Source organism: Micropterus salmoides, unplaced genomic scaffold, assembly GCF_014851395.1.
Source record: "Micropterus salmoides isolate LMB-PRFRI ecotype aquatic unplaced genomic scaffold, ASM1485139v1 Ms_hic_scaffold_16, whole genome shotgun sequence".
Taxonomy (NCBI): domain Eukaryota; kingdom Metazoa; phylum Chordata; class Actinopteri; order Centrarchiformes; family Centrarchidae; genus Micropterus; species Micropterus salmoides.
In genome coordinates, this window is record NW_024040707.1 from 5,138,352 (window position 1) to 5,162,846 (window position 24,495).

The following is a 24,495-nucleotide window of genomic DNA, read 5'->3' on the forward strand; positions in this document are numbered from 1 at the left end:
GGATTTTATGTCCTGCAATTCTTAAACTTCACCAAAACATTTTCGCCGGCTATTGCCATGATACAAGCATTAAAAAAATATAAAGCAAATAGATTAATGATAAAGCAAAAGCTTCCAGCACCGTAAATGTTAACAGTATTGAAATAAAATTTCTCTGTAAATTGACAGGTTATTTACTGTATACTGTTTTTATTCTTCCTAATTTTGACAAGGTATAGCAAAGAACAACAGATCTTAATTTACAATATATATTGATCCACCGAAGGAGGGAACCTGAAGCCTGGAATTCTGGTTGTCACGACACAACACTCAATTCAAAATAAATGTGATAATCAGGCTCAGCAGATGCAGCAATTTGGGCTCATCTGGACCTTTAAACACCAAAGCAGCAAGTGTCGTACAAGGTACTGTATGTTGTGCAGGTTAGCATAGTTATAGATTGAATTGACATTTTCTTACAGCTGTTAACTTAATTTTCACACAAAAACATGAAATTCTGAATATCAAGTGTCAAATAACCGCAAAATTATTAGAACATGTCCTGTATGGTAAGTTTAATTAAAATGTAGGTATATTATTCTGTATACTGGAGTGCAATTGTGATTTCAACCATGATACTGTTTTAAAAGTATATGTTAAAATCATTAAAGATAAAAATTTTCGGACACAACCTGTTGCTTCTAGATACAAATTTGATTCAACAAAATCAACAAAACTGCCTGAAAATCCTGACTGCAGAGAAAGGATAGAATACAAAACAATCTAATCAGACAACTGAGAATCCATAAACGTTGTGTTTCTAACTCTTTACGATTCGTAACTTTGTGCATTGAGAGGAAAAATAACATCCTTTTTATTTCCTGCAGATTTGCCATCAAACATCGAAATGCAACATGTGACTCTCAGGCATCACCTCCTCCTCCTCCTCGTCCTCTGTCCTCTGACCTCAGTTGACCTGGAGGATGCGGATGAAGTGCCGGTGGAGGTCATTGTTGACAGCTCCCCCTGCAGCGCCACCTGTGGGCTCGGTGTGAAAACTCAAACCCTGTGTTTACTGAAAGATGGCAAGACAGCGATGGAAGAAGATGTGAAAAGGAAACATGGAGCAGAGGTATCATACAGACATCTTAAACACCACACTAAATGGTTGAGAAATGTAAGAAGGAAGTAAGCTCTGATTTTATTAAGAATAATCACCATCATCTGCATGTGAAATGGATTAATTGAAGGTGTCGAAGAAGTGTCGTGTCCATAAGGTGTCATGTCGGGAGTCGCTGCAGTGTGGACTCAGGACTATGACTGTGACTTCAGGACAGAGAGTTGAGATCGACTGTCTGGAAGAAGTCATGGAGGCGATGGGGAGGTTCTCCTGGAGGTAAGGATGTAGGAGAGAAGTGATTCTTGTCCTTTTGATTGCAAACAATGGGAAAAATGTAAATGTTGGCTCGATGTGAGTCTTATCTTGTAAAGTTAGATACCAATTGCAGAATGCAATGGAAAGTTTTGTGATGATATGTGTTTTTTTTAAAGTGTGTTTAGCCTAGTTTCCTCAGCCCAGGGCTGGATTTACCCACCAGGTTTGCCCCAAGGCAAAATTTTGCTGTGGGCCCATATTTAGCCTCCCTAATACCGAGTCCTTTCATATTCCCATAGTTTAGTAATAAGTTGACTAAATGTAAATTTATTCAAGAATATGCATTATTAAAGCATTAAAGTCACTGAATTATTAATAAAGGTATAAAAACTAGATTCTGAAACAGGAGCTCACTACAAATAGGACCTTGTTTTTGCTAACCTCCAGTGGTTTAATGTCTCACCTTGCTGTAGTGATGTACAGGTGTACTTTATGATTCTGGGACATCACTGGTGGGTGTGACCAAACCCAACCACACCTATCCATGATGCTGGCTGTGGCCAGAGGTGAAACAGGCTGGAACTGGAGCGGGCTGTGAAACACTGCTTTTCAGCCTGGTATGAAATTAGTCTTTAGGAAATTTCGGTGTATATTAATTCATCAAATAAACACAAAGTAATTGCCAGTGAACCGTGACCTTTTGAGGCCCCACAGGGGTCCAGGGCCCTGAGATAGTAGCCCACTTTGGCCAGTTGGTAATCCTGTAAATGCAACAACTTTTTATTGGGGGCAGTGTTCAGTGGAATTTTTTCTTTTACGGCTCAGAGTGTCCTGGCGTTACGCTCGAGGAATAATCAGCTCTGATGACTCTCTCTTTACTCGCTGGGATGCTCCTCTGCTGGACCGAGTGGTTCTGGACCCCGTCAGGGAGGAGGACGCAGGTAAACACACCTTTGCAGGTACTCAAACACAGTCTGAATTGTACATATGATTTAAGTTTAAAACCTGAGCTCTTAAGGGGAGGTTGGCCAGTGGGTTTTGTGAGAATTTTTGTGAGAAAGTTGTATTTGGCAACTGAACATCCAAAAAAGATAAGGTTGGAGGAACTTATGTGTATGTCAGACTCTACAGTTCCTCATTCTCAAGTAAGTAAAGACACATTTAAAAGAAAATGATGTTTAAATAAATTAGCTTTACCATAAAATGTGTTTTAAACTAGTAGCTAACTATAACAATGACAACATTTCATTTTTAGGTGACCTGTTAAACTGTTAAAATAAATCAGTCTAATAAATAAATGTAATTTAATATTTCATTATGATATCTTTGGAAGAAGTATTGAAATTTGATTAAATCTAACAGAGACATACCCGCACAATTGACACACATGCATGGTCTCTCTCTCACACACACACACACACACACACACTTGACTGCTTGTCAGTCACGTAAACCCATAATTTGAATAATGTGCCAATTAATCAGCTTTCACTTTTAGGTACTTACCGCTGTGTTGTGCAGGATGCCACCTTCCGCAGGGTGAAGAGTGTTTACTGGGGGATCCGGGTTTTACCCATTGGGATTCTCAATCTGGACTACGAAAGCTCTCTGGCCCAGTGGGACGCTACTGAAAACCAACAGAGCCAGACTGTATCTGACCAGCAAGACCACAGGATGAATCTTCTTTACAGAGTATGGTTTGGTTTAGGAAGTGATGGGTTTGGGAATGTACTGATGCACTAATATTTAATGAAACTTTAATGAAAAAAAACCCTCTTATGTAGCCACCAGATTAAAAACAAATATCACTACATAAAATTAAATTCACAGAATGTTGATTTTGGTAATGCCGAAAGAATGATCCTACTCATCAGCAGTGCATTTGTTCTGTCTGAACACGCAGATGTTGATCAGTTTGAGCCTCGCGGTCTTCGGGTTTGGACTGGTGATGCTGGGCCTCTGCTGGACAGTGAAGAGGAGAGAGCTGAGGCATCTTGACAAATGAGGCTGTTTTCTCACCACACAGACAATTTGTTCTTGTTAGAGATGAAAGGAAGTCAGAACCATCAACAAATATATGTTGTTCTCGGTTTTCAACTGAAAGAGTTTCTCATGACTTTGTTTTCTTTGCCTTAGAAAGAATTTTTTTGAAGCGGCTATAATCGATATATTTTATGATAACAATGTGTCAAATGGCAATGCAAAAACAATTTGACAGTGTGAAAGGTGTTTCTAAGAGCAGTGATGAACCAACAGAGAATTATCACCTGAATCTGTGGCTCCCCTCATCTTTACAGAGCTTTATAACAAGCCGCAGCTCATTGTTTATCTGCAGCAGAAAATGAGCAATTCACAGCTAAAGGGACAGATCTTTCCTTCAGGATATAGTAGGGACCAAAACAGAGCTAAATGAGAATGAAATTGGACTTGGATTTATCCAAATGAATGATGATGTTGCTGATGGTTGTTAAGCAAATGTTCATTAATTCATTTGCCATATGAACTTAAAAGGTGGTGATACATGAAAAATCTCCAGGAGAAACAGAGTAAAACATGAAAAATCAGGGCTTTTAACAGGAGTTTATAGTCAATCAGTCCATGAGGTGTTATCTAACTCAGTGCCAGGAGATGACAGTGTTGGTTCATAGCTGGGTTGAGTCCGAACATATTTGTTGTCATTTCCTCTATCACGACCACAATGCATGATGGGACTCAGCTGCCACATTGAAATCAACCTGATTAAGAGAGAGAAAGAGAAAAGCGCTCTCTCAAAAGGAAGATGAAGAGTTTATGCTCATTAGCCTTCACAACAAACAAAACTGTTACAGTTACAAAACAAAACTGTTGGGTGGATGAACATGTAGAGGCAGCTTTGATATTCTAAGATCCTTACCAGTAGTGCAAATAACAATATCAAAACACAAGTACTAACGTAAGTTAAAAATTAAAACGTGTGCTCTTTAAACATGTGCATGCAAAACCGCACCAATCCATAAAAACCTGCAGAACATATGGCACCTTTCTGAGGGACACATTGCTGAAACCTAGACCACAGTCCTGTAGATGATTAACTGATAAAACAACCCAACCGTGAATAAATTATTTAACTCCCTCATGCATCACTAATAATACAGTATGACTCAGCTCTGCTTAATAACTTGGCTATTTTTGCTGATATTGCTTATGCACATTTTGCTGATAGTGTGTATCTGTGTTTATTTAAATCAAATTTTGAATGCAGGTCCTTTACATTTGTTCATACTTTAAAAAAAAAAAATCTGAATCTGAAATCTGTCTAATATTAACAGATGCTGACATCATCAGAGTGGTTACAAACTCTTTTTTTATTTTCATTGTCTGTAGCAATTGTTCCATTATGTTTTTATTTTTTTTTGTTTTTTAATTTCACATTTGATACTGTTTTTTTGTCTATTAAAATCCACACACACACACACACACACACACACACACACACACACACACACACACACAAATTTACTGTTTTATTTACTTTATTTTTATGGTGATTAATGAACTGTATAAAATCAATTGTTCTTTTGTAATTTATTTGTAGCTTTGGCAATATTGTTGTTTTACATTCATGCCAATAAAGCTAGATTGAATTGAACTCAGAAAAAGGAGAAAATGACAGCTTGAGGTGGATGTCCTTCTGTCTGATGAGCCTGTTTATTTGTTTGTTATTCTGGGAGGAGCAGAGCCAAATGAGAGAGTCTAGGGAAATAACACAAATGCAATTATGATTACTGTAATTCATTCATTTCCTCGTGGATCTTGCTGCTAAACCCAGAAGAACGTCATTTCCCTCCATGTGCTTATTTACAACATCAATTTGACAGATGTTAACTGTTTTGCCAGCGCTCACTGCACAAACAATTTAATTACAGCCCCACTGTAGCATCATAGGACACATTATACTCTACACTAATGTTGCTATTGAATCAATATATGGGTGATATCTAAAGCCCCTCCAAAAAAGAGCTCAGATGTTAAATGTTTATAGAGACCACGTTAAGCCCTGAAGAGATAAGATCAGCAAACATTCTTGTTGTTCTCAGTTGTCTTCAGCTTTACCCATCCACAATTGTGACTGAGAGCATATTTTGCAAATCTATACAAAGACATGACAATAAATCAAATGAATTCAGTGACCAACGTATTGTAAATGAAAATCTCCAAGTATTAGAAGAAACAATTAAAAACAACCAAAAGCCCCTTCATTTCCCAATTACTTGGGAAGAATTGGTCACACAAACAAAATCTCTCTGGCCAAGAAAGCTTGTGGTCCAGACAACATTAAAAAGAAAATGCTCAAATCCAGCACCCCAGACATAGCGACAGCATGTTTTTCCTGAAATGTGGTGCAAATGGCTAATTTTCCCAATTCATAACCGTGGAAACAAATCAGACCCTAGGAACTACCGTGACATCTGTGTCAGTAGTTGTATAGGTAAATTATTTTATTAAAAGAACAATAGATTTGATTCTATTACAGCCTTCTACACTGTGTTGTAAGGGGCCTTGGTATAACCATAACAGCATCAGGGAGTTTCAACATGGCAGTGAAAACACAAGAAAAAGTGCCAAGAGCTCTAAATGCAATTAAAGAGAAAATGTTAGAATTTACAACTAAAATCTTGCTTAAAATATTTGATAGTGTCATTCAGCCTATTGCGTTGTATGGTAGTGAAGTATGGGGTACACTCGGTCATAGCGATACCCCTTGGTACAAACAAAATCTTAACATGCAGAATTCTGCAGATACATTTTACACCAAAACCAACAAATGCATGTAGAGCAGAATTAGGCAGATATCCACTCATAATTAACATTCAATACAGAGCAGTCACATGTTTTAATCCCTTAATGTTTTTAAACCCTCCATTCCAAAGCCCTCCCAACCCAAGAACCGAGCCCAGGAAAGAGTCTGCTGGTGCTGAGACTGACTGCCCCCTCTCTGACACACTCTAGCCAGTCTCACAACAACAAAGCAACCTATTTCCAGTGACGTCACTAAGAATGAAAGAGTATGTGTAACTTGCGCTCACATCTTTTGTTACTGTATTAGAACAACACTTATTTGAACAACCAGTGAAGAAGCCAAGATGTACAAGTAAAAAGTTGAACAAAAGTTACTTTGATGTTAGCTTTTAGACACACTATATGGGGGGAATTCACTAAGGCCAGACTGAGTTCTTCTATAGGCTGTGACTTAAATGCTGTCCGCCAGCTCATGTAAATGTGTGATAAAGCAATCCCATATTAATTCCTCTATCTAGGCTATTAGATAAGTTGCAGGTCCAAAGAATGCTAATTAATTAGGCTACACTAAAGCTGATGATACACAGAGCAACTTTTAGAGCAATCGTGCAGGGCAACGTTACCGTCAATGGTAATGAGTAAAGATTATTACGGTAATCCCCTTCCCCTACCACTCCGCCACCCGCCCCGCACCGCCACTATCAGTTGAAAACATAGTCAGACTTGCCACTAGCAAGATTGCCCAGCAACATTGCTCAAAAAGTTGCCCTGTGTATCATCAGCTTAATTATTGTTACAGCACTGTATATTGGTTCAATCAGAGTGTGATTTTGCTCTGTAGTTTGGTTGCATGCAAGCTGTTGATAAGGATCCTATTTAAAGTGGCTACTGTCTGATGGTGGAAGGAATAAAAGATTTAGATTAATCATTACAATATGTATTGATTCATGTATGTATAATTGATTTTAATATATTTTCCTATGTGAATCTGTGGGCATATGCTCATGTATGGCCTAACCATTTAGGCAACATCTACATATGTATTTAATTTATTACAGCCAATCAATGCAGAAGGTTATGTGGGTCAGAATATAGCAAATATAATAAATATCTTGAAATAATTTAGTTTAGGCTATGCCTTGGTGCCTAGACCTGCCAACAAAATGCCGATTTCTAGAAGAAAACGAAACAGCCCACATTTCCTTACACCTGTAGACCACCACTGACCTGCAGACCAGCTAACCTCAGAATCAGCTGCCCTGCCAATCTGCTGTTTCTCTCTCTCCTAAAATATCTTCAATATGCATCTGGTCAATGAATGGAAAGATATACCGGTGCAACAGCATTAACATTTGACATTTAATTTTCACTGAAAACCACATTCTATGGGGACATATTGTTTTAAAATAGGCTACTAGAGATTGGTAATATTAATGGTTCACACTACCGACACTAGTGTTTTCCAAAGCCAAACAAAATATCTCCTCTCCTTTACCTCATGTAAACATAGTTAAAGCTCACCAAGTTACAGTCACTAACGACAACTCACAGTTTCACTCTGTATCACTCATTACGCTGAATCAATCTTCCTTCACCATGTTTGTGTGTTGCTGTGTGTGTAGTAAAATTGCTCGACAGCTGGGCGGAGCAGCGGTAAAGTGCAGCCTCCCTCCTGGTCCCAGGGAAGCAGAGGAAACAACCTGAACGACTATTTTAAGCCAATAAATACAAATTCTGTTCTTATTATACTATAGTACTTATCAATGTTGTTGCTTCTCTTTGTTGAGTACATGTCTGCACTGTAAAAAATATATAAATATAATAATTAATATTATTTATACATTTATTAATAATATTTTTCTAACTATTATTTGGGGGGGCTTAGGACCATGTTAGGGTAGCTTCAGCCCCCTAAAATGGGCCTAACAAACATTGGAAAGAAGAAACTAAAAGCCAGAGTAGATTAGTTGTTGGCATGTGGCCTTAAGAAGAGGTTATGAATTGGCAGATCTTTCTCTCTCTCCACTGTCAAAAATATAAAACAAAGACAGAGTCTAATCAAGTACAGGCTCAGTGACCACAAAACTAAAAAGGAAGACACAAAAAAACCATGGTACTATTCAACAGCTGAGACTGAGACAGAGATGCACTTCCTACTACAATGTAAAACATTCAATTACATGAGGAACATTTACTCTAACAAGTTCAACTGTAATCTCAGATTTCAAAGCGTTAAAGGAGCTCTCAAAATTAAAAATACTCCAAGGAGAAGGAAACAGGAAATATCTTGCTGTATCAACATGCTACAACCTGAGCGGCAGAGAGTGACCTTTACACACTAAGCAAGTTATATAATACAAGACATTGTTAAAAATTAAACCCATGATACACAACCATTTGGGCTTATCACCTCTTACAAAACAGTAGTGGGCCCCTTATCACATTGAGATGTCTATGAGTTGTTAGCTGTTCCGGCAAAGAGACATTTTTCTTCTAAACTTCTCGCTTGGTTCCATTTATTTAACTCTTCCAGGATTTAGGACACCTTTTAAGACTCCTAGTGGCATTTTGAAAACGCCCCCTTGACCCGGTGTTCTGACGATATATGCTGCTTTGTCAAAAAATGCTACGCAAATCGATAGCAGAGTCTATTGAGTCGCACTGCCCCATTGAATAATGCTACATTATTTTTCCCAATCCCATAAAGGCATAACTCTCACAGTATTATGAGATCTCCTGTTTTTGATTATATCATAACATCATTTCAGGGGTAGCGTATTCTGATTCTATCAGATAATCCTTTTATACTGCACCACTACTCACTCCAGGTGAATTGTAAAGAGATGGGGGGCATGCTGAAATACTATATTATGCCATATTTATTTAAGATATCAGGGGTAGCATATTCTGATTTTTTTCTTTTTGAATATTGCTCATGATCAGCCACTTTCTCGGCAGTATGCCAAACAGCAAGGTTGCACAGATTTATGGGTGTGGAAACAGACCACGCTTGTGGGTCATGAGCATGTGCAGAGCTGCTAAGTAGCACATGTTGATAGGTAGCATAAATCGACAGAACACCAGACCTGGATAAGCAGCAGAATATAAATGGACAGAAAATGATGAAACGGGGACTAAATTTTACTTCATTTTATCTTTGAACACACACCCACACACACTGACGATGACACACAGCTGTTCTGTCTCGAGTTTCTCGCTGTCTCAGTCACTGTTCCCTCTGCCTCTCACCACAATACAAGCTCTCTTTGCAGTAATTCACACTCAGTCCTTCTCACTCAATTTTGATATCACTGTCAGTCACTGTTACTGAGCTGATTTGGACTCTCTTACTAACTCTTTCACACAGATTCTACTGTATCATTAATTCACACTTACATCTCGCCCTGTCTCTGTCTTTCACTCACCCTTTCAACTGGAGTTCACAGGCTGGATAAAGCACGACGGGACCTTTCCAGAACCAGCTGCCTCATTTTCTTCCTCTCTTCCTGAATAAATGGTATGCTGCACTCTTCATACATACTGACTGTGTTGTTGCTTTGCTGAAAATGAAAAACAGTTGCCATGGAGAGAAAGCTCATAATCACGTCTGTAAATTTTATGGTCTATATGATGGTACATCTAATAAATATTAGAACTTACATGCAAAATGGCTTTCAAGTAGAGACATTTTTAAAACACAGACGGGAATATGACAATAGAGGATTTCGAAGCCTTGGCAGAGTTTTCTTGTAGCTGTATCATGGTGTGTATTTGCAGCCTGACTGGGTAATACTGGTCAAGACTATTAAAAGCAAAAATCTAATTTTCCCTCTAGTGCAAATAAATACAGATATTATAACCTAATATCAAGAGCAGGGACTGTAGCTTGAACACAACATTGAAAAGTTTTAAATTGATGCCGCACAATAAAGCCGCCAGCGTGTTTCGAAAGACCAAGTCCTGCTGATTTTAATTATATGAATCTCATTTATGGCCGTTAAATGGTTCCCAAGTTATGAACCTGCAAGAAAAGAGTGGATTGGAAAAATGGCTTTCACCAGGTTCAGCTGCTTAAATGATCATTTATTCAAGCCTGGGGCATAGAACGTTTTGCAAAAAGTGATTTCTCTCTTTCTGTCCTCTGAGGACCCCAGTCAAATGATTGTTGCACTGTTTCTGACATTCTGGCTGTTCAGTGCAAGGCTACGCAATTTGCATTTGGTAAATACAGTACATACAATGATGTAGCATGTAGGAGAAACACTATCACCCCATCAAATCATATGGAAATTAAACTGAATTTATTCAAACATCAGTCTCTTCAGAAGGTGTTAGAACACAGAGCAATCTTCTTTTCAGAAAGTTAGTACTGCAGAAGAGAGACAGGAAAAGTGGGAGAGAGAGGGGATAACATGTTTATGGCGCACATTATCTACCAGGTTAAGTAACCGACGCCCCTGTGACTTCATTAACCTCACCGCACCTGCATCTTCTCAGGGAGGAGAAGCTCTTGTCTTTTCTGGCATGTCTTCAAATTGACATCTTTACAATCACAGAAAGGAGAATTTAGTCTGCAGTTCTAAAGAGTTTAAGGGGAGTTTCATTCAACCCCCCCATGGAATTTCATAGGGTCGTGAAGGCTGCAGTTTTTTCTGTGTATGTGGCAGACATTTTTTGTGATTGCCACAGGTATGACAAGATAACAAGCACTAATGGTCGAGGACACTAAATTACAGGGAACAGGACAAGGTGCTCACATCATTAAATCTTAATCTCTCATCTGAAGGTCTTGGGGTGAGCATGAAAATGATGGTTACTTCACATCTCTAACATTGTAATTGCACAGTTTTGAGCCTGCTGCTTTGGCATAAAATAACACCCGCCTTGTGTCTCCTTTCTCCCATCACCTAACCTTTATCCTTCTATTTGCCATCTACAAAGGTAGAAAACTATGTCCAGATCCAGAGTTAATAATCATGTAGAAGTTACATTTACTCATTTAGCTGACGCTTTTATCCAAAGCAACTTACAATTGCTATGCGTCAGAGGTTGCACGCCTCTGGAGCAATTAGTTAAGTGTCTTGCTCAGGGACACACTGGTGAATGTGTCACAGTGGGAATCGAACCCAGGTCGCTCACCCCAAAGGCATGTGTCTTAACCAGTGGGCCATCACCACCCAACATTATTCACCAACCAAACGCAATACGCTTTGTTTAACAGTGGTTTGTGCGTATCTTCTGAGAACCCTGGATACCAATCTGGAGTTCAATCTGTGGAATAGGTTTTGAAACGATGACAAATTGACAAAACTGTCCACAGGCGACTTTCAAAATGTGGTGTAGTCAAAAAGGTAAAACAATATCTTAAAAACAATATTACATTAAAACACAGTAAATTCAAATTCTCAAAGACATATAACACATATTCTATAAGAACAAGCACCCAAAATATCTGAAAATGTCACTTTTGATTAAGAAAAATAAGGAAAGGAAAATTAGTTACATCACATCCTTGTTTATGGGCTCTTAACCTTTTCTGCTGCAGCACACCCATTGTTTGTTTTGCTGCTGTCCTCTTTTCTCTCATCTCCATTGCCAAAGTAGCATTGACCTTTCTGCAAAACACTTCTGCTTTCTAGTGTGAGTGAGTGCACAATTTTTGTTAATGTCACTGTGATGTCCAAATGTGCTCACCAGAACAGAAAACCCACAGAGGATGTACGTTGCAATCCAGAGCAGATTGCATGAACATAAACCAGTATTTGCAAGGAGCTGGCAGGTATTGGGGTAATCTGTGTGGATGAGGGAGTCACCCATCCACTAAAACACACGTTAGTGTGCTGCTAGTAGCTCTCTTCCTAAACTGTCTACAACAACTTCCAGTTTGAGTTATAACTGTTTCAGTAACATAACAGTATTGAGTTGATGGAATTAATTCAGTGGTTTGAGGGCATCTCTGCACTAGTACACACACACTTTGGATGATTTTCTCTTTCTGATTAGCCACAAAAACCTTGTAACTTCATTTCAAACTGCCACATACATTAATTTGAGGTAATGAACTAAATGAACAGTCATTTCTGGGCACAGTATAGTATGAGGGTAATTTTCAAGGGTATTATTTGTGAGTAAAGATTGTCAAAAAAGAGTTTGCCATATACCTTCTGGCTCCATATATTTGGGTTTGCTGCTCAGGATTAAAATTAAGGTTATTAAGGGTTATGCTTGAAAAGAATAAGTTTGTACGTTTGTTCACACGGGAAAACAAAAGTGTTGATGTCCTTGCTCCAAAAGGCCACTCTCAAAGGTGGAGGGATGAATCAGCATCAGTCGAGATATTCAGGCATTCATAGAGTTGCACTAGGTTGATCACACGAAATGTGACAAATAGTTTTGTAATGCATGAAAAAGGAGATCTTAAGATGCATTTATCACACTGCTGCTGTGTTGTGAGATTGCTCTTCATTCAAGTCTGTCAGCTCAGGTCAACTTGTTTTCGGTTCACAGACAAAGCTTCTCATCTTAAATGACAGGAAATGCCTGACAGGTTTGTGTCTCTGGGATTCAGAAAAAAACATACAAGGGATTTCAAAATATAACATCTTACACATGACTCACAATGTTGGCAAAACAATCTGTATTCAACAGTGAACAGAGTTCTTGCTCATTTTTGCTTTGTAAAAGAATACATCACATTTTTCTAGTGAGATACTGGTGATCTGTCCCTGCAATGATATTACAAATGTCTGATATTCATAACTCAACAACAACTGCACAGTTCTTGGACAAACCCCTCATTAATTTCGAATGCTGAGAGACCACCAGTTGACAAAGAAAGCAGCTGCTTGTCAGCTTGGTTGCTTGCTCTTATCATGTGGGCTGTGTGACTAACTGTGAGATCAGAGACTCCTAATGATCTGTCTGACTCCTAAAGTCACTGATGTGTCAAGAGTCAGGAGGGTGATGTAAGTTATACTGTCAGTGTGAAATAGGCCACCTTTGACAAATCGTGTAGACTGGACATTTATACAAAATGTAGAAGCCGTTTAAGGACAGTTTTACTTCATCTGCATTCCTCAGACTTTCCAGAGCCATCCCACAGTGCACTCCATGGACTCATCAACATCACTGGTGGGGCCATTACCAATATTTTCTGATTAAATACTTTTACACCAGGCCGCAATTAGTAATCACCAGAGCAGCTGACCGTTTTGGAAAAAGAGGTGGCTGCATCTCCCAAAGGCCAAGATTATTTGTGCCAAAGTGGAACTTGTCAAAAAGTCAATTCTTTATGCAAAATACAAGTTAGCTGGCTAGTGAGTGGAATCTGCTACATAATTAGCTTGCTAATCATTTATTTTCACCGTGTAAGCAGTTCATGACCTGTGTTAATTGTGGTGGGCTAGCTTCACAAGTTTATTAATAAAAAGGTCACTGTTATGTCAACACAGACACTAAGTCACTGTCCTCAAATTGGTGTTATGAGCCATGTTCTAGGTTCTTGGGAAGTTTTGAAAAGTTGTATGGTTGTAAAGTTCCTGATAAAAGTGTTACTGACCTTGACTGCAGTCTGAGGTTTTACACCTCTTTTATAATGGCGGTCTATAGGTTGGTCCTTTTTGGCTATTTTGTTGTAGCACCACAGATGGCCATTGGGGAAAAATGGCATCAAGTGCTGACTAACCGCAGTGTACGGAGCTCTTTAAATACATCCTTGGTCATTATGCAGTGCATTCTCATAATAGGCTAGGTACTTTCTTCTTTTTACCTTTTAAAGGATTCAAAGATTTTTGTCATATGCATTAAAATTTCACTAGTACCTTTCCATACAATAAAAAACTTGTGCCCCGGCTGCTCTCCAGTGGATCTGTACACAGTATATACACAGTGTATAGTCATATACTCTCATCTTTATAAAGTATAAATAAGCACACACACACACAGAAAAGTTTTTTGTGGATAATTAACAGAAAACACAGTGGGTATTTGGCTACTGAGCCTTGCAGAAGTCTTTTTGTTATTTATTATTGACAAGCTGTCTTTAAAACAAGTGGTGTGTGCCTTGATGCTGCAATAGCACTTACCCAATAGTAGCAGTGAAATTAAACCGTGGGCTGGAGGAGAAGGGTTACCAAACCAAAAGTAAAATAATTGCACAAAATATCAATAAATATTTTATAAAGAGTTTCTGAGTTTCAAGAATGGTAACATCACGAAAGAAGCAATGCATTTAGACATACTTTGGTGGAAAAATATAAACATACAAAGAACACTGATGGTCTGTGTGGACATGGATTATGCCAGGAGGGGGTTGAGAATTTCCTGTTAGATAGATACTTTATTAATCCTTTAAAGGAAATTAGATTTGTCATAGTAGCAGAAACAAGTTCCAGCATACAGGCAACAGCGACCTATCTATTTGACAAAGTTAGTAAAACCTAAAAAATGTAAGCTAAAATAAACTAAACCCTATGATAATAATACTAAAAACAAAAAAAAATAGATAACAAAAAGAATATTAAACCCAACGCTTCAAGAATTATTGTACCACAAGGGCCAATTTCACACCCATTTCAAAAGATCTGAGAATACAACAATAAAATAAGACAAAAAAATAAACAGGCAGGCTGCTGCAGGCAGGAAAGACTTACGATGACGTTAAGTCTTACATTTTGGTGGGATCAACCTGCCACTGAAAGCGCTCTAAACACCTCTAAGGCATGAAGTGGGTACATGTCATTGTTCTCAGCATCTTCCCCCTCCACCACCTGCTCAACCCAGTCTTGCGTGATGATGCACCTCGCCTTTTTAATCAGTTTAGTGAGTCTGTTCCTGTCTAATTTGCAAGCGCCCACCCCCCACTACACCACGCCAAATTAAACAGCACTGGCCACAACAGTCTTGTAGAAGGTGCACAGCTGAGGTTGGCAGATACAGTTTTGGACCAGTCCAGCAGTATTGATAATCGAGTAAATGAGAAAAAAGTAATTTACCAAAGAAAAATACTTGATGGGTAAGCTTCTGGGTATTTGGGTATTTTAAGTATCTTTACATTTTGAAAAAAAGAACAACATTCAACAGATTCATCGATACTGAAAGTAACTGCTTGTTGGAGCCAGTGTTCTGAGAATACAGAGGGGAGTGATGCTAAAAAGATTTTGAGTGGAGTATTACTTCAACCCACCACGTTTCAAGTCCCATGTTTGTCTGTTGACCACTGGGGCAGAAATTGAAATATTGGATGCGACTGAGTGTTAAAGCAGGTACCCTCAATATGTGTGTGCGGTTTGTACACATGAGAATGTTATGCAAACAGACGAATCAACCAGCTAAGTAAATAGTATTTGCTTGACTTTGAGGTAAATTAAAAGGAAACACGATAGAAGATTGGCGCTGAAATAGAGGGCACAGCTGGTACACAGACACACCACAAGCCTTAAACCATGCGCAGACACACTCACACACGACATGAGGGATGACCTTTTCTAAAAGACCTGCTCAGGTGCACCTGCCTCAGTAATTGGCCTCAGTCACAAGGGGGAGTCTTGTGTGTGTGTGTGTGCGTGTTCAGTGACGACAGAGCACATTAAATTAATTTGACTTGAGGTCTGACATTTATGTATTGGAGTTACTAGTGAGAGCTGACCGTGTGGTGAGAGTGTGTATGTTTTATGGTTGCTGGACTTACTGTCTTCATTTGCCTACCAGACTACTCCGACTTATTTTTTACTCATATCTTGGTAAAAAAATTGCAACCATTTTGTAATTTCATCTTCAATTTTTATTTTTTTTATTTTTTTAAATTGCTTTTTTCCTTTTAAAGTGACAGTATGTCACTGGGGGCGTATTCTGAGTTAGTTAGTTAGTTAGTTAGTTTTCACCACCAGAAATGACCATTTGTTATAGATTTTATAAATGTAAGAAACATTCTGTTCTTACAGTGGCAAACATTTTTGACATATCAAAACCAGTTGAAAATCACCTGATCACCAGAGACTGCTCATCAGCTTCTACCGCTGCATAATTGAAAGTGTTTTAATATATTGCTGTACTGTGTGGTATTCCAGCTGCAATGCTGCATACAAAAAAGACCTGCAAGCGGATTATGAAGACGGCTGAGAGGACTGTCTGCTCCCCCCTCCAAAATATATATACACACACACACCTTATTTCTAATCATGTGCATATATTTTATACGCCTCTTAACTGTGATATAATAAACATATAAACATATGATTTGAGTAACTTATTTTATAATTGTTATTATAAAGCTGCTAATTGAAAAGCTCCAAGAGAGTTTTTTTGTATAAACAAATGCATTTAAATATTTTTTTTATTCATTTAGCTGAGACTTTTATCCAAAGCGACTTACAATTGCTTTATATGTCAGAGGCTGCATGCCTCTGGAGTAACTAGGGGTTAAGTGTCTTCCTCAGGGACACATCTGTCACAGTGGGAATCGACCTCGGATCTGTCACACCAAAGGTATGTGTCTTATAAACTGTGCCATCACCAGTGAAGAACTTTAAATATAGTACAATTTTCCTTCCTATTTAAAAGAGGAGAAATACCATAATTTAGTCCTAAATAAATTAACATCTAAACATCACGTCAAAGTGGTGGGTGATTCCAGTTATGCTGGCTATGACAACCTTAATAAATTGAAAAACATGACATTTTAAATTTCATTAAAATTCAATTACAAACTATATTTTATTCTTCTTCTCAGTAACCTGTAACACGGTTCTGATTAACAGCAATAAATGCAAAATACAATACAGGATTTGAAATTCAGGGGAGCAAAAGTATAAAGCCCCACCCAAAAGAACATACTCAAGTGAAAGTACCTCAACACTTGATTTAAGTAAAGCACTTGAGTAAAATAAGAAGAAGGAAATTAGATCTTGGAGAATTTTTTATGATATACATTCAGGGGACCTAAATTACACTTATTTAAGATCATTTAGAGAGCTCAACTTTTGATCGGAGTAAGACACAAATGTGTTATTTGCTCCTGAGGTCACTTTGAGAAAACCGAGACATACTTGAAGAATCATGAGATCCCAGGAGTCACAGCTGAGTTTTCTTTGAGGTCTTGTTCAGGAGTCTCGTGTTCAGGATACCTAAATTACACTTATTTAAGATCATTTAGATATCTTTTGTTTTGATGAGAGTAAGACATAAGTGACATTGTTTGTGGTTGTTTCTGTTGCATATTTATTATTGCTGACCTGACTGCGGAGCCCTGTATGTGCAAAATGGCGCTAAAATGGGTAACCAATGCATTAAAAAGCGCTCCAATAGGTCTTGACCAAGTGCCCATAATGTGACCAATTGGGAGTGAGAACATGATGACCATTAGAGTTTATAATAATAATAATAATAATAATAATCTTTATTTGTAGAGCACTTTTCAAAAACAAGTTACAAAGTGCTTTAACAAGTGTAAAGACAATAATACCCAAAAAACAATAATACAGAAACAATACAAGATAAAAGCATGAAAATAATGAAAAGACTAAAATACACGTTTAAGATAAATATAAAATAGAATAAAATAAAGTCAAATAAGATCGGGAAAGGCTCTCCTATAAAAGTATGTATGTAAAGTATGTATAAACAGGTGAAAAGGCTGTTGCAATAATCCAGGCGTGATGAGATGAAGGCGTGTAAAATGGTCTCGGCGTCCTTAAAAGTTTACATAGATCGAATTTTTGCTATATTTCTAAGTTGATAAAAACATGATTGAACAAGCTTTGTGGTGTGCTGCTCGAAATTTAAATTACTATCAAACCAAACACCAAGGTTCTTTGCAACAGGCTTAATGTGATTTACTAGGGAACCAGCAGACTGAAACTTTTGAAATAATTTGTTATTTTCCAGTACAGTGAGCAGCTGTTTGGACACAATTCTTTCTAGCATCTTTGCAATAAAAGGCAGTTTTGAAATTGGTCTAAAATTATGTGGGAGGGAGGGATCTAAACCAGGTTTCTTTAAAAGTGGGTTCACGCAAGCCGTTTTAAAATAATCAGGGACACAACCAGTAGATAGGGAGCTGTTGAAAACAGAGATCAAATGGGGCCCAACAGAATCTATTACTTTCAGTAACAACTTTGTAGGTATTATATCAAGTGGGCTGGAGGACACTCTCATTTGTGATACTGTTTTTAAAAGCTCAGACAAGTCGATGGGATAAAACTGGTTAAAACTCTCTTGTTGCTGGTGAGGAACCTCTGAGTAAGAGGCCGCGGGGGTAATAGAGGCTCTGATTGACACCACCTTATTGGTAAAATAAGATAAAAACAATTCACAGTCATCATTACTTCCAGCTGAGGCACAAGGAGGGCTTGGGTTTACCAGCTGATCCACAGCCTTAAACAGAAACCTGGGATTGTGTTTATGTGTAGTAATGAGTTCAGAAAAATAGTGTGTTCTCGCATCCCTAACCATGTTATTGTAGTTCATTAATAAATCCTTCAGACTGAGGTAATGGACTTGGAGACTGGATTTTTTCTGCTTTCCTGCATTCCCTCTTTAGGCTGCGAATGCTGTCATTTATCCAGGGTTGCTTACTAGCTTTAGACGTAGGCCTAACCTTTAGAGGAGCAGTAATATTTAGTGACGACAAGCAGATATGATTGAAGTGATCGACCAGATTGTTGGTGTTGGAATCAGACAGGTGTTGGCTTTGGCTCTGAAAGAATGTGCAAAACTTTGAAACACTTTGTTCATTAAAGAAGCGACAACACACGGAGCTTGGTGAGGCGGCATGAGTAACAGGCAAATCACAGCTAAAAACAATACATCACTAATTCCACAGAGGAAATGCAGCCCTCCAACTTTAAGAGTGAGAACTTCAAAGGAGTTAAATTCATCACAGCGTACTTGATGACATTTTAAATTTTTCCTATACACGCTCAGTAGCCCACCACCACGACCACTGACCCTCGGTTGACTAAAGCAATCATATTGAGGCGGACACAGTTCAGCTAGCTGGCTATAGTCATTCATTTGCAACCAGGATTCAGTTAAAAACATAAAATCTAGATTTGCAGACAAGATTAAATCATTTAAGATAAAAGTCTTACTTGACAGAGATCTCACATTGAAGAGAGCCATTTTAAATGAGTTTTTTCTGGGTGCTAGAGTTGGTGCAGTTGTCCTAATCCTTAAGAGATTACTATTCTGTGTGGGACGTACACATTTTGGTTTAGTTAACATTAGGTAACTAAAGCTACTTGGGAAAAGATTGTGGTTATGGTAAAAGAAACCAACATTGACTTTTGGGAGGAGGAAAAAAGTGTTCTCTGGTGTCAAAATCAGTACACACATCTACCCACAACCACCTCCCTAGACTATATGGCGTTACAAAAACATTACAACAGCTGAGACACTATTTTCATAGCCATGAACACACGTGTTTGAGCAAAGAAACAAGAGAGGACAGTCTCTAAAATCCAGGTAAAATGACACAAAACATTTTCATGATTACATATCATGATGTGTAATAATTGGCTTAATGTTTCACATTTAGCAAATAATTAGTTTTATAATAACTGAGCAGCAGTTACGGAACTCGCCACCTTATTTCTCTTGTTTGTCTTCCTCTTTTGTTGTTCTTCTTATTGAATTGATCTCTTTACTGTTTTTGTTGTTCATCTTCCCTTGTCTTTGTCAGTCCCTGCGTTTATCTGGCAATTAAGAAAGAGAGCTGTATAAGGACTACGTCAGGAAAATTGCAGTGTGATTACTTATTTGCATACTGTCTTTCAATAGGAAGGCTGTTGTCTAGTTTCCTTCATCACAGCATAATTTGATGTGGTGTTCAAGAGCGGCTGTCATAATATCCACTTAATCCATTCTGGCATGTTTTATCTGATAGAGATTTACAATAACTCAAAGTTATTAAAGCACCATCATGCAGTGTTTTGTAATGACCTGTCATGCTGAAGGTTTCCTGCAGTGTCAGTTTTTTCATATTCTGATCATGAACACACTTAAAATCTATGAATGAACTTAATTCAGATGATGAAATTCAAGAGCAGGCTGATGCACAAACTGTGTAAGAAATTATCTGGAATACTGCAAAGTGTAAAGCCTCATTTCATTCTCTCTTGGATGTCCAGCATTTATAGTTTCTGGCTCATCTAAGACTTCATATTTTGGTTTTCCCATCAGTGTTTGTGATTTCATAGGGTGGTATAAATGCATCATTCTGTGTTTAAATCCTATGCAAACCTAAATGCAGATACCTGCTTGAAAGGCCCTGAAAATGTCCAGCTTCTTACTTTGAACAATAGGTTGCCTGAATACTATTATTTGCCAGAGATAGAACCACACATCTCTTTCACATAAAAAAGATTTCTGTAAGAATGTCTAGAGATTAAACTTTACTGTATGTACAATAAAACAATTTTATATCATTCACCATTCATTTATATACGTTTCATGATTTTTCTTGAACATAAGGACCCAAAAATACACAGAACCAGCACTCTTGTATATAAATTAACTTTTTCTGACAGATTTAGCAGCAACAAATTCTATATTTTGACAATAAGACCAAAGTTCATATTCCAAAAGGAATTGCATTTTATGCCACTGTTAAATTACTAAAGGTCTTGGTAGAGATAAGCAGGGATTCAGCCCTGCGTTAAAAGAGTGCAGGCGGCTGGTGGGGGCATGTTGTTTAACGTGCCGGTTATGATTTATCTACTATAAGATAATAACAATAATTAACAGTAGAATAAATTATAGAATATTATCATACTCTTATGTCTTTAAATGTTTACAAATATTATTGTTTTGCTTTTGTTCATTACAGGCCTCTCTGATTATCTCTACAAATAAATGAGTGAGGAGTTATTGGCTGCACATAAGAAGGCTATCTCAACCATACAAGACTGTGACTGATGACTTTTTAAAGTCCACGAGAACACAATTACAGAAATTGCCAGAAATCAGAGTCTAATGACATTCAGACTCAGACGTAATTCATTCACTAACGAAAAGCAACAGAGGAAATTGAGGGTAAATAGTCATTACACTGTCAAGTGCAAATTGTAAATTGCCTCATCTGAAATTTCTGGGCCAATGGGTCATGTGGTATAACTGAGTGACTTAGAGATTGATTAAGAGTCTACAGCCATGCTAGCAGCTCTGAAACGCTCGACCACAGCAGTGCTTTGAGCTAAATGCTAAAATCCTCATAATGACAATGCTAACATGCGGCTGTTTAGCATGCTGACATTTGCTAATGAGCACTAAACACAGTTGAGGCCGATGGATGTGGACAGTAGTTTGGCAGGTGTTTGGTCATAATCATACAAAAAGTACTGGACATATTAAAATTCTGACACTTGATGTTGTAGATGAAAAGTTAGGCGATCACAAAATCCAATAAGATTCATCTTCTGGGGACCATGAATGTTTGTACAAAGTTTCATGGCAATCCATCTATTAGTTGTTTAAGATATTTCAGTTTAGACCAAAGTGGAACCGCCTGCGTGGCTAAAAATCCCTTTAAGGGTGCATGAAGGGAAAGTGGGAAAAATAAAGTAAGGGGAGGAATAAAAGAGGCCTCCAGGTCATTTTGAGAAGTACCACAGTAAACAGCATCTGGTTATTGTGTTAGTGAAGGTGCAAACTGCCTTAAATAAACACCTGAAGATCAGGAAGAACACAGGAAGAAAAGGAAAAGGCAACATCAACAGTTTATTTCACAGCCTTTTTGCCATCTTGTACTATCACATTATCTCTTTCCATTCACTCTCTTAAAGTTTGAGTTTTAGGCTTTCAGTGGCCCTTTCTCTCTTTCATAAACCGTTCTGATACCGAGTGTGTGTGTTTGTGGAGTATTTGACCATCGTGATCAGTGCAGACTCTCACTCTTCAGCATTTGAATATCAAGGGCTTATAAAAACAACAACCTTTAATGACTATGAGTGTGAGTGCGTTTGTGTAGGTACTCATGAATGTATAATTGAAAATGTCAGTTAATATACTTTGTTTCTGTTTATGTGTGTGTGCTTTCATCCAACAAATGCTTGTTCTGTGAGCTCTGTGCTTGGTACACATCCAATTTATGCTTTGTTTGTTCACTTGCTTTGTTAAATGTTACCCTAATGTACTGTACATACGCAGATAATCTTCCATTGCACCCCCTAAAACATTTCAGGTGTGTTCTCTTGTTGTTTCAAATATTTAAACTGTGGTTTTATTTTAACTGTGTCTGTGCGCCTTGTGACGCTTTCCTCGCGTGAGTACATTCGCTGCAAGTGTTCACACACAACGCGAGAAGGCGATTTTAACGCGATAACGTTAATAAACACAACTTGCCATTACTACAGCTGTATGAACCCAAAGTAAACATTTTGCTGGGATTAAATAGCAATAAACGGATCAAACTGATGCCGAAATAACTACAGTATGATGCAGTTTTGTTAAACATATGAATTCATGCTTTGTCAGGTCTGTCAGCAGGACAACAACTTCTAAAATGTTTGTTTTCTGAATGGAGTTCAGATCGATCAGGGCTATGCTATGCTAACTTGGTCACAGTAAAGTACAACGATAGCTGGACTAAAGTTACATACACATGGTTTCTTAATTCACCAGGTAGCTCAACCTCCTCGCTTTCTTTTCTCCCAGCAATGTCCAGTTTTGTCCGTTTTTTTATATAATATGTAATGCCAAACAATACTAACAACACTAGAACTGGATGTGCATTGAATCTAGCTGCTGAGAAGCTCGAGTGACGATAAATCAACGTTGTAATCCTATAAACTAAAAACGTAAAAAGCTAATTTAACAAAAGCAGCGTAGTTGCGAGCAAAGTCCAGTCCGACCACGGGTGTTTATTTGTCTGAAAGCTGCTCCCTGCTCCTCTAGTCCAAGTTTAGTAGCTCTCAGCCGGCCAGCAGATTTTCAATCACCCCCTCTGCCTGGCCCTCTCCACACAACGTTCTGAAGCTGTCGGTGATGTACGGACAATCTCAACTTTGATAGGCTATCGCGACTCAGCATCATGCGAATTTCTACCTTGTGTTGCCGGCACCACTCCCTTCCAGACACGAAATCGCGGCTCTACGCGTCTTTGCATTGACTCTGTATGTAAACTCACCGCCCCCAACGCTCGCTCCGCTTTTGGTCTGAAAGCACCATTATTGTCATAGACTGTACGGTTACTATATGTGTACATTCAGTACTAGTAGCAGGTCAGGGGACACGGAGGAGTTCACTGATCACTGCTCAGTGTAATATGTACAGTGACATAGAGCTGGTAATCAAAGTTAACACGCCATGAGAAGGTAGTGTCAGACTCTCCGTTTCTCTGCTGGAAAGACTTGCAGTCTGATAAAGCTTTGACAGTCATTAGAAGCAAGTTTGTGACTGAGAGTGTCACTGTGTGAGGTACCTGTGTTGTAGCTGGAGCTGCCGGCTCTCACTCTCTCTGTGTGTCTGTTGCCTGTAGTCTGCTGTTTATCACGGTTACAGTTACAGTTTGTAAGCCCTAAATATCTTGTTAAGCTCCAAATATAGCAAAGTTATCATTGGGCCCATGCGTTCTGTGCCAGTACTGCCAGTAAATCCTTTTTATGTTGGACACCGTCTGTCTAAAGCCACTGATCAGACTTGCTAACGATACTAACCAGTCCCTCCTCACCAAAATAAACGGCTATATAGTTCAAGCTGGTTATTATGAACCATATTTATGTTTATTGATAGAGCATGACCTCTAGTGGTCGTATAACAGTAGCAAATGCAGAAGTTAGGTGACACTGTATAAAGACCAAGAAAGTCTGTGTAATGAGGTGGCTGGGTCAGACGATAATGGGAATTTCACCCAGGAGACCAGGGCTTGAGTCCTGTGCAAAACTAAGTCAATGCTGACTTATTTTATGTTAAAAAAGGTTACTTGAGTGACTTACGTAACAGTTATTTTAACCCGAACCACATTCTTTTCCTAAACGTAATTAAGTAGTTTAGTTGCCTAAACCTGATCAACCACATGTTTAACGTCATGTGACTTACGTAACGTACTTAAGGTCAGGTACGCCTGTCACTAGTTACTTTCCAACAATCATATATGTTTTAAGAGGCACTGACAATCAACCTATTTTGTCGCTTAGGTATGAGGTGAGGACATATTGTTAGAAGCAGTTGCGTGTGAGAGGCACAGACTTTGACTATGGTGAGCCAGTGTTCTGCTATTTATACTTGGTGCAAGGCCAACATACGACATGGATCTCGGAGTGTTGCCCATTACTTCACGTCTAGGGAGGGGTGAGAGAATTCGATTGAACTAAATTTTCAAACCCAAATACATACAAGCTAAATATGAAAATGCTGTCTTTATACAC

The 24,495-nt window shown here is 38.3% G+C and overlaps 1 protein-coding gene and 1 long non-coding RNA gene across 3 annotated transcripts; one reads left to right on the forward strand and one right to left on the reverse strand.

Annotated features, from left to right (window-relative positions):
- Positions 1-332: 332 nt before the first annotated feature.
- Positions 333-3,365, forward strand: tmem81 (transmembrane protein 81). The gene is made up of 6 exons (XM_038723777.1): positions 333-404; positions 867-1,111; positions 1,230-1,375; positions 2,180-2,295; positions 2,853-3,046; positions 3,258-3,365. Exons 2-6 carry the CDS (start codon positions 887-889, stop codon positions 3,357-3,359), a joined length of 783 nt encoding a protein of 260 aa, XP_038579705.1. The 5' UTR covers positions 333-404; positions 867-886; the 3' UTR covers positions 3,360-3,365.
- On the reverse strand, positions 914-23,781 carry LOC119906218. 2 transcript variants are annotated; one of them, XR_005444945.1, is made up of 3 exons: positions 23,550-23,781; positions 1,198-3,316; positions 914-1,054 (listed from the first exon to the last, which is right to left on the reverse strand). It is a non-coding gene; the product is annotated as an uncharacterized LOC119906218 (long non-coding RNA). The 2 variants fall into 2 exon arrangements; XR_005444946.1 differs by lacking the exon at positions 23,550-23,781 and having other exon boundaries at positions 1,198-1,369; positions 2,861-3,261.
- Between the last annotated feature and the right edge of the window lie 714 nt (positions 23,782-24,495).

Coding starts and splice junctions, on each gene's coding strand:
- tmem81 (XM_038723777.1), top strand. CDS start 887: ATGCAACATGTGACTCTCAGGCATCACCTCCTCCTCCTCCTCGTCCTC. Junction 1,112..1,229: donor AAAGGAAACATGGAGCAGAG/GTATCATACAGA, acceptor GATTAATTGAAG/GTGTCGAAGAAGTGTCGTGT. Junction 3,047..3,257: donor GGATGAATCTTCTTTACAGA/GTATGGTTTGGT, acceptor CTGAACACGCAG/ATGTTGATCAGTTTGAGCCT.